The sequence below is a fragment of the Pangasianodon hypophthalmus genome, chromosome 9 (assembly GCF_027358585.1).
Source record: "Pangasianodon hypophthalmus isolate fPanHyp1 chromosome 9, fPanHyp1.pri, whole genome shotgun sequence".
Lineage (NCBI taxonomy): Eukaryota > Metazoa > Chordata > Actinopteri > Siluriformes > Pangasiidae > Pangasianodon > Pangasianodon hypophthalmus.
The window spans coordinates 19,595,796-19,607,138 of record NC_069718.1 but is presented as its reverse complement, the minus strand read 5'-3'; the positions used below and the strand labels follow the sequence as shown (position 1 = coordinate 19,607,138).

General features: G+C 39.6%; 1 protein-coding gene across 1 annotated transcript; it reads right to left on the bottom strand.

Annotated features, from left to right (window-relative positions):
* Positions 1-1,839: 1,839 nt before the first annotated feature.
* Positions 1,840-10,162, bottom strand: afg3l1 (AFG3-like AAA ATPase 1). The gene is made up of 16 exons (XM_026919487.3): positions 9,852-10,162; positions 9,229-9,316; positions 9,045-9,130; positions 7,350-7,499; positions 7,156-7,230; positions 6,827-6,951; positions 6,339-6,612; positions 6,059-6,196; positions 5,734-5,887; positions 5,245-5,352; positions 4,975-5,100; positions 4,320-4,430; positions 4,022-4,137; positions 3,013-3,213; positions 2,713-2,907; positions 1,840-2,558 (listed from the first exon to the last, which is right to left on the bottom strand). The coding sequence occupies exons 1-16, from the start codon at positions 9,987-9,989 to the stop codon at positions 2,334-2,336; spliced, it is 2,310 nt and encodes a 769-aa protein (XP_026775288.3). The 5' UTR covers positions 9,990-10,162; the 3' UTR covers positions 1,840-2,333.
* Positions 10,163-11,343: the final 1,181 nt, after the last annotated feature.

Here is an 11,343-nt window from a genome sequence, read left to right as displayed (position 1 = left end):
TAAAATGTCAAGAAAATAAAGAACCTTAAACACAGTGCATGTTGTTATTTTATATGTGAATTTCAGAGATCATATGAAGTTGTTTTTAATATTTATATACAAATGGGCGACAAATTAAAGGAAAAAACACAGTAGGTGTGAGGCAGGAATACACCCTGGATGAGACTCCAGTTCAACGCAGGACACCGTACACACACGCATTCACACACTCATTCACACCTAAGAGCATGACTGTAACATGATGCAAGCACTATGAAACCTCATGCATTTTCATTCACTTGCTGGAAGCTGTAACAAAAAGGGAAGTTTTAGGTGTGCCCAGTACAGCAGTGCAGATGATTCCCAAAATGACTGCAGAAAACAGTACACCATCAAGAAAGAGGTTATAACAAAAGAAATATACAGAGTGCTTCTTATTTGGAAAACAAGGTGAACTTTAGATAATTGTAGCGTACAATTTAGAATACCAACAATATCTTTAACAAAATCCTTGCAAAGGTGTCTGGTTTATATTTATAGATTATTATATTAGCTATATCCAGAGAAAACTACAGGGGAGCACCCCATCATTTAGTCAGATGGAGCTGAGCTTCAGTACTTTAATTTGATGGAAATGGAAATTATAGCATGCCATAATGGTGATAATAATAATATATTTTCTATAGAGCAGTGTGAAAGTTTATTTCAAAATTGTACATGTACTTACATACATAGATAGCTGTGCACCTACATTTGATCTTTTAAGGAAACATGTTCCTTAATTGCTAGATTAAAGGCTTTACTGTGTCATGTATTATTGCCTGAAAAGAACATATGGATGTTTTGATATCATTTTTATATATCAAAGACCACCTCCTAAAGTCCAGTTTAACCCTGTATACACAGTTTTAAGTTAACAACTGAACAGTACTGTATAGGCTTAATGATCCAGTTTTGCTGCTATATTTACACTGGCTTTCAGAAAGACACCACAACAAAATATAATCACAGCATGGATACTGTATCATCACTAAAACTGTAGACTTAAAGCATTTTAACTTAATTTCCAAGCCTGCAAAATGGCACTTATTCTGGTGTCCAGCTTTGAAAACAAGAAGTTCCCTGATATCCAAAGCATCCGCTTCGGGGGAGGAAGGCTGAGGGTGCGATAAATCAATCTGGCTGTGGCCTAGTTGTGCTGACATAGAGAAACTGTGGCTAGTTTTTGGCCATAAATGGGATACTAGGGCAAACCAAAACAGTATGACTATGAGTTCTGCGAGGAGCAGGCTTCTAACAGAGCTATGAAGAAAGTAGAGTGTCTCAATAGAAAAGATGGGATAAAAAAAAACTCCAGCACTGTGTGTAATAATACTAAGTGTCATGAAAGTAGCCAAAACTACTTGGCCATCCTGATTCTCACAGTGAGTTTGTGTTCAGAGGTTTTTTTTTGTTTTGTTTTGTTTTTTGTCTGATCAGACAAATGCCGTTTTGGTGCCAGTCCCATGTAGTGGATAATGACTGTGCTGGATTTAGGATACGTCTCCTTCGAAGGGACTGAGAATGTATGTAGGAGGTACTCACAGCAGAAAGGGTTCAAGATATAAGTAATCCACTTACAGTTTACATGGTTCACTTTCAAGATAAATGAGTAAAAAATGTCTCTTTTATAGTTGTTGAAAATCTTCAGGAAATTGCATACATAGTGTTTACAATACAGAACTTGACATTTACCTTTTTTTTGTGAAACCATATTTTTAGAGAGGTGGACATGAACCGTTTTTGATGGAACAGAAGACATCCAGAATAAAACATCATTTACCATGAAGTATTAAGTCACTTAAATTGAATGGATGTGTGTTGTGGTGAAATAGGTCCATTTATTTAAATAAGTACAATATACAGGTTTGTCAAAACAAGGTTTTCAGACCAGTCTGCAAATTATACAAATATACAACACCATCTTTTCTCTTCCCCTTTCATAAAGAGGATTTAAAAATTCACAATGTAAACAAATCAGTCCATCACCTAGCTCCTGAAAGTCCTGAAAATAAATAACACTGTCTGAGGTCCTGTACCCAATATTTGAAAAATAACATGGTGTACAGACTTCAGTACAAGATTTTCATGTATTCCTATGCCTTCTTTCCTTCCTCCACTGCTGATGATTAAGGCATTTCAAATCTTATTATAAGCCTCTTATTAACATTTAACAAATGTGAAATGCAGCCATGTCACAAAGTCGTGACCAAAAAATCGTGACCTCCCGTCAGCACAGAAAAGCAACCTCAGAGTGAGTATCTGATACGTGAGTAACCTGATAGGAGAGGAGAATTCAGTGTTTCATTCAGGTTTTAAGCTGCCTGTTTCTTTTGGGAGGTTTCCACCTCATCCTGGTTCTTCTCCTTTTCCTTGTTCCAGTCCTTTAGCCCCTCAGGTAGGCTCGTGTCCTCTTCAAAGCTGCCTGTTCCATCCACAAACTCCTCATAGGTGGATTTCTCCTCAAACGGCCTGGGCCCAAGCAGCTCCACCATGTCAGCTTTGTCCAGCACCTCTTTTTCCAGGAGACGCTTTCCCACCTGCATACACACATACACACACACACTCACATGAATCTACCTGATCACCTGAATAAGTTAGCTAATAAACAACTCTCTAATCATCCACCCTCATTTCATATTAATGTCAAATCTTGACATTAAAGTCAAATGCATGCTAATGAGGGAGTCCTACCTTTTCAACCAGGTCACGTTTCTCTGTGATGAGCTTCAGGGTTCTTTGGTAGGCACTGTCCACCAGTTCTCTGACCTCCTGATCGATGAGCTCTGCCGTGGCCTCACTGTAGGGCTTCTCTAGCACCATGTCGCCCTGCCTTGGCAGATCAAACGACACCTGGCCCACCTTTTCACTCATCCCAAACTGCACGATCTATGGGACATGAACAATGAGTGAAGCATTTCAAAGGATGAAATTGAATCAAAAGCAAAAGAAGAGCTCAAAGTCCAGGGACTGACTCCCAGGAGTTGTCTATACCTGAGCGTAGGCTGACTGTGTGACTTTCTTCAGGTCATCCTGAGCGCCAGTGGTAATTCTGCCAAAGAAAACCTGCTCAGCCACGCGACCACCCATCATCATGCACATCCTGTCAAACAGCTGCTCTCGCGTGTACAGGTACTGCTCTTTAGGTAGGTACTGCGCATAGCCCAGACCTTTCCCACGTGGAATAATAGAAACCTAACAAACATCAGTATGAGCAAAACATCTTGTCAACTTTCCTGAGTCAATGTGCATGCTCTTATACACAGAGCTCCACAGTGCTCTTTAAATACATCTACAAATCCCAACAAGTGCACTTCTAATTACATGTTCACAAGCAATAAATTACTTAAAGAAAACTTCCACCCTGAATCAGGGTGTTAAATGTGTTTATATCTAAATGTTTATGATGTGTTTGAGGCATTCAACAGGAGAACATTTTTCAATAGTCTCAAACATAATGCTCAGATTTTGATGTTAGCTCCTAAAAACAAAAGAATCTCACTTTCTTGCCATTTTCAGAAATGTTCAATATTAAATATGTAGTAGAAGTAGTGGAGACAGTACATTTCAGAATGCAATGCAGATATATGTGGTTACGGCAGAGGCTGTTCGGCTAGTTAGCGATCTATGAGATGAAGAGTGTGATGTGTTGACAGTGATTAATATTAACATGCAAGCTGAAGATTTGGAAACTGATCTGTTCGAGCAGAGTGTACAGAGAGCTGGACGGACTAAAGGGCTGCTGCATCACTCTTTATGTAGAGATGACTGGTGTCACTATCATCAGGTACTCAAACAGCATGTTGGTGACACGGAATGTGAAAATAGACCAAACTGTCAATGAAAAGTTTAAACTTAAAAAAACAGATTTTTCTTAGATGCCATTAAAGATCATATGTTTATTCTAAAGATTAATACGCAAGACGTTCGGGGTGGATTTTTCTTTCAATGTGTAGATTTAAGCATAAAGCAACTCTATATTAAATTCTATTTCTACATCTACCTTGAGTAGTGGGTCAGCGTGCTCGAGGAACCAGCCGACTATAGCATGGCCAGCCTCATGATAAGCCACCGTCTTCTTCTCAGTGGGCTGCAAGACTTGTGTCTTTTTCTCGAGACCTGAACAAAGAGTGCACAAAATGTATTGTCTATGGATACTGGAGAATAAAAAAAAAACAAAGGAACATAGTTCTAAAAATATTTTATAGGCCATCACAAGAATGATTTGTGCCAGCACAGTCGATCAGTGAGAAAACAATCAGAGAAAAGGCTTATGGAAGGGTGCTGATTTCATGACTCACCTCCGATCACTCTGTCAATGGCCTGTTCAAAGTGTTTGGTATTGACAGCTCCACTGAGATGTCTGGCAGCAATTAGGGCAGCTTCGTTACACACATTTGCAATGTCAGCTCCTGACAGGAGAGAACAGAAATACACCATAATCATCTATACAGAGTCCATCAATAAAACAAAAACTGCTCCAATCTTAATTTAAGAGGTCACAGACTGAAAATCCTCAGTTAACATACAGACACTTCATCATATTTGCTTCTTTTACTGTTGAATCATCTTCACAAATGTGAAAAGACACATTTGGGTAAAAAGAAAAGCTGCTTTGGTCTCAACAGTTAGTGAAAACTGATTTGTGACTATTACTATTATAACTGATTTATAATGTTTCTACCAATTGTTTCAAAAATAATTTCCTGCACCTTTAAGGAGAAAAAAATTATTTTACAGGGAAGATAATGTGCTGATCCACCTATTTTAAATAAACTTTACATGTAATCAATGCCTGAGATTATTTACAGTTTAACATATTACACATTTTTCTTATTATATGCTTCACAAGCTTATCAGCCTTCTTAAAATAAACATAGTCAGAGTAATCCTAGACATCTCAGCAGTCATACAGCAAGATTATCATCACATATCAATCCTGATTTCACCCCTCACCTGTGAAACCAGGGGTGGAAGCAGACATTTTCCTAGCAAGTGCATCTGGGTCTAGACTTGGGTCCAGTTTGAGGGGCCTCAGGTGAACCTTAAAGATAGAGGCTCTGCCCTTTATATCAGGTGGACCTGAAGGATTTACACAAATAACACATCTTTTGTAACTTACATGACTAAATTGCCTGAACATGAATTCAATACAAATGTAACAAGCTATATGAGTATTGTATAACACTAAAACACATTAAAAGAGCAAGAAGAACATTGCCAAACCTATGTAAATCTGCCTGTCAAATCTCCCAGGCCGCATCAGAGCAGGGTCCAGGATGTCAGGTCTGTTTGTGCCAGCCAAGACCACAACATTCGTACTGCTGTTGAAACCTGATGGTAAGACACAAAGGACAAATTGGGGGATGAAATTTCATCAGGGAGATGACCAAAACAGAAAAAATATGAGCAGGTGAAAGAAGCTAAAAATAAAAAGCAGGAAACAAAACATGAAACCAGGAACAGAAAGTGAGCAGTAGACTACACTGATCGAAAAGGGATCATCTGAAGGGAAAAACAGCCAGTGTTAAATTCCTAATAATACATTACTGAGCATTCAATAATGTCTGGCATAAAAGTTAATCAAGTCTGGCATATGGGAGAACTTTGCAGTAGGGAGAATGCTTTTACTGCTTGTGAAGAGTGTTACATATTTGCAGAGGCATACATAAAAATATAGCCTGACTTCCTTATATCTAGTGGCTCTGTACATACCATCCATTTCCACAAGCAGCTGGTTGAGGGTGTTCTCCTGCTCACTCTGACCACCAAAGTTTCCTCCACCTCTCTTCCTGCCAACCGCATCAATCTCATCGATGAAAAGGATGCATGGAGCGTTCTTCCTCGCCATAGCAAACATGTCCCTCACCTGAAAGAAACCAGATTAATGGGTGAAACTGTGCATTTTTCTTTTCATTGATGTTCTTACAGATAACAAAGACAGTAAAGTGGTGTGCTTTTAAATATTCTGTGAAGTGAGAATACCAGTTAAAGTAACACATTCAACACTAACACACAACAGTTTCAGTCGCCAACTCACCCTGGCTGGACCGACTCCCACAAACATCTCAAGGAATTCGGAGCCATTGACAGTTATAAAGGGGACGTTGGCTTCTCCCGCAGTGGCTTTGGCCAGCAGAGTCTTGCCTGTTCCTGGAGGTCCTGACAGCACAGCACCCTTGGAATACACAGTTACATGCTTACTAAATCTTACTCTTTGAAATAAAGAGTACACAAAACATATATGCATAATGTTAATACCAGTACCAGCTGTGACACCTTTGTAAATGATTACACACCACTCTTATAAAAGACTATACCTTAGGGATCTTAGCACCCAGGTCCTGGTACTGTTGTGGGTTCTTCAGAAAGTTGACAAATTCTAGGATCTCCAGTTTTGCCTCCTCACACCCAGCTACATCTTTAAACTTCACTTCTATGTTGTCCTTCATCATCTTGGCAGGGGATTCACTCATGCCAAAAAGCCCACGCCCCTTTCCACCACCTCCACCTGCACCCATTGATGCTCGTCGTAGGGTGAAGAGCAGAAAACCAATCAGCAGCAAAGTAGGAATGATGCTCTTAATAAAAGACCTGGAGGGCGATAACAAACACCAGTGAAACTGATCTTGCTTTGTTTTCTCAATCTTGATTTCTGTGTTTTGGTATTATAGATGGTAGAAGTAGTCATACAGTATTAGTATTGATAATCAGTCAAAAGCAAATTAGGAAACATTAGGCCTAAAGAGAATCCACACAAATGTGTAAGCCACAGACCGCAGTGCAGGTCTCATGAACAGACTCTTACCCATCACTCTTTGAGCGGTACACCACCGCCACTCTGTTCGAGGGCTCCAGTCCCAACTCATAGTGAGCTGCCTCTAGATTTCTCTCAAAGGTGTCTACACTGCCAATGTTGAACCATACATAGCTCTAAAAGAAGAAAAGGAACAACTTATGCTTAGGAAATAATTTCTCAGTGCATCAATTAATCTGTTACTAGTAAAAACAGTGCAGATTATGAAAACATAACATTTAGTCTTCACTATTAAAAAACAAAAGCTGCTGATTACGTATGTTTACGTATGAACATCCTTGTCATTTAAACCACCCCTGGGATTAAACAGTGCAGCTTACTCCATTTGAAGCGTCTGCTCCTGGGACTAGGATGACTCTGACAAACTGCTTGTTAATGACCTCCAAACTGTCAACCTGCAGAGAAATGGAAAACAACGGCAACAACAAAAAACACAAGTTAGGCATGAAGAGAGAGTTAAGATATGAAAGGCATACAAAATTTAGTTCTACTAAATAACAGATATTGTTCTCACTAGTCCTCTGGCCAGGTAGCGATGGACAAAGTCTTTCCAAGTAATCTCATTGCCTGGATCACGGAGGTATAAGTAGAGCAGGGCAGATGCGACGCCTGCCACTGTGACCGCCATGTAGCGGAAATCATTATCATCCCATGGAATATCACCCTGACACACAGAATAAATGCACAAGATATTAAGTGAGTTACACAGTCTTACAACAATGTCATGAGAATCCATGTATTTACAAGTGTGTGTGTAAACAGAGTGACTGTGACCCATCTTGTTGCTATACACAATTTATCAGCCCCTGTCTACCTCATTCTTCAGGAGAAAAATCACTGACCAAATGAGCAGATATTACTCGGATTACGGACAAGGCAAAGGCGTGGTAGTGTGTAGTGCTGGTACAAGTGGGTCAGACAGTGAAGTATTGCCAGAGTTTGCTGAAGTACTTTTACTCTCCACATTTTAGTGCAGTTAAAAACTACAGGCCACATATTTTTCCTGTGTCTAAACGTCCTCTAGCCTTTCGTTATTGTATAAGTTATTATATAAATTTCTGACCACAAGATGACTGTTTGCTGGGTTGAGAAAAGTGTGTCACCCAAAAATATCCAGCTGAGCCACTGTTTCAAAATTCCTTCATACCAGTGCAACACACATTGCTGCCACAGTATCAGTGCTGTGCCTTTTCCACAACCCAACTGATATCTGGTCAGCGGTGGTCCCTTTCCATTGAACCATCATGTGAAGGGGCCTGATGTGTTCTGCATAGCAACTATTAACTGCACCTACATGGTGATACATGAGGATTGAGATAACAAAAAGTGATCCTTTGGAGCTTGTGCATTTAGTAGCTGCGTTAATACAGTTGCAAGTAGGATATCTTCAATGACCGCAGAAGTGCCATGGTTTTCAAATGGAAGGTCATACTTGCAAATATATTTAAAATGTCATTTCCTATGGAAATGTTGTGTACAATTTTTAGCATTTTTACATTTACGCCACAGTTAATCTTTACACGAGGGATCATCAACTGGTCGACCAAATACTTGAAATAAATGCTGTAGCTGAGGAATGTGTGTATGTGGGTGGGGATTGGTCGCAGTTCAGTCACTCTATTTTTGTAAACATGAACTAGCCTGGCTTCTTAGGCAGATCCTTTGTCACAGTTTATTCAATCACATGCATGTGTGTAAATTATTCAGCTGGACCAGAGTCTAGCTACAGAGCTAAACATATTAGATTAGAAAGCGGAGAGTTTTCACTGATTCTTCATTTTATTTATCCTCTCTGGTCTGTTTTTTTTTTTCTTTTTTAAAGGCAATTATGAAAAGAGAATGTTTAAATACTACTGGACAAAGAAGTGTACATTTATTCTCTCTGTCAAATTTAATACAGATGTGTCACATCTGTTCAGAGTCGAGTGCTAGTCAAAAACAGTAACATGAAGCACCACTACGAGACAAAACAAACACTTCCAATCATTAGTCGGAAGGGTATCAATGCAAGCTGATACTGAATGTTTCAGTATCAGTATCAGGAAAGGAAAAATCGTATTGTGTTATCTTTAATTATTTTGGTAAAAATGAATCATCCAAAAGTCGTTACACTTTAAATTTCAAGGGTTTATTTGACAGTGGTGTCTACCGTGAAAATGCATTCAGGTTTTCTACCTCTACCGTGTTAAGGATAGGAACAGACCCGAACCTGTTGTAAACGGCTTTTCCAGTCTCTCTTCCCTCCTTTCTTTCCTCCTCCACTCGACTGACGCTCTGGTCCACCTGGCTGTCCATCTGAGAGAAGAACAGGACATTAATGCACCCCTATAAAACACACAACAGTCAACAGCACAGCTTTAGTCCTCTGTTTTACAGCAGGTCTGATGTCTTACCTTTAGAAGTGTTGCCTGAGTAAAGTATAGACGTAGACCAGGGATTATTTACAGTCCACAGTGGCTTCAGGTAATTCAACGTCAGGTTCTGAAAGAGATCCAGATGTGCAGTTACAGCAGGAGGAAGCAGGTGATAGTGAAATAAAGCAGGGTGGTTTCAGTGAAACAACACAGCTGGAACAGGGCAAATACATGCCGAGTCATCATGACCATGTCAAACCCAGTCTAGATTCAAAATTCAATTTGTCACATACTTAGTTATATACAGTACATAACTTGCAGTGAAATGGAAACCTGGCCTACTCCTCTTTAGACTGTGCTTTTAAATACTAAATTAAATTTTTTTTTTTTAAAAATCAGAAATGATTAAGACAAGAAATAATAACAAAATAAGATAAGAAATATGAAATATATATACACAAATGTGCAAAAAAAGGGGTGTACAAAATAAGCAGGGAATGTCCAAAAAATGGATGTACAAATTCTACAAGTATGTTACGTGTAGCAACAACACAACATACTTGTAACACAACTACTACAGTTTCCACAAACTGCTTAGAAAGTAGTAACACAGTGTGGTTACACTAGAGCAGTAGTAGTAAATAAAGAAGTCCTGGTCTTACCCTGTTAGTTTGGGCATTTATTATGGCTGATGGAACTTTTCCAAGAGCAGCAGTGAGTGAAGAGCGCTGTAAAGTCCTTCTCAGCCCAAAGCGGACAGGCGCAGCAGCCGCCGAGAGCAAGCCCACCATCAGAGCCATCCTCCTGCCGCCTCCTCCGCCGGTACCGCCGGCCTCACCTCAAACCCACTTCACCCGCTACCAGCTCAAACTCACTCACCTGCTCTTACAAACACAGCAACTCACACAGCTAGCCACCATGCTACCCGCTTCACTTACACAGGCAAGGAATGTCAAATGGCAGCAGGACCTTTTAGCTGCCCGTGGAAACTGCCTGACGCCGTTTGGCAAATATTTTAAATAAATCGATATATAATTTTTTTTTTACAACTAATTTATGTTAGTGACTGAAAATAAATATACTAAATAAAATGCTTTCTCAGATAAACGTGCGTTTTGCTGGCTAATTGCATAATTGCACATCTCCAGGCAAAAAGGTCGTCGACTCGGGGTCCTTCAGTAAACAGTCCAACTTCAGTCTCAACGCGCTCCTCCTCACTGCCGCTAGAAACTGCCTCTGTTCAGTGAGTCAGGTCGATTAGCTCGGCTCACCAGTAAGAGTCGACTCTTTCGGCTCCCAAACGGCTCGTTATTTATTTATTTTCTATTTTTTTTTTTTTTTAACCAGACAAATTCTGCGATATTTTGACCAGTGGGTGCTCTTCTTTCCCTAACTATAGCTGAAATTGTTTCATAAAATCTCACTCTCCCTTCTAAATAACAAAATAACACTAATTACTGTATTCTGCATCAGCAAGACACTAGTAATGTGTAAGAATCCCTGCATTAATGTTGCTGAGCCTGTTGTCTGTGATTAAGAAGGATCATTTCCATTTTCCTGATAACTGATCCCCTACGTTCACCTGAGAGAGTCGACTCAAAGAGCCGACTCCTTCTTCTCACACACACACACACACACAATCACATGGTAAATCTTCAGTGCATATAAAAACAACGTTTCTGAATTTTTCCATTTGTCGCCGTTTCCCTACTGATAAATACTTCTTAAACTGAAACACCGGGATAATGAAACATTTTAAAATGTAGCTATGAGAACAGAAACAGAAACGCTAGGTCTAGGGTAAGTGAGGGAAGGCTTAATTTGATTCTGAATCGTACATCACCCATGCTGTCCCAGTTCATGGCCTATGAATACCCTCATCATCTGTCCCATAACTAGCTAGCTGATGAAACCTGAATGAGAGTTACATACACACACACACACACACACACACACACAGAGAGAGAGAGAGAGAGAGAGAGAGAGAGAGAGAGAGAGAGAGAGACTGACTGCAGGGAGGTGGAGATTTGGAGACTATCACAATTAAGACTTTTTTTTTCTCAGCTTTGTGAATAAGGAAATAAAAGTGAAAGCATACCATTTTAGATTGTCATTTTATTTTTCCACAAAGAATCTTTTTACAAATTATATGAT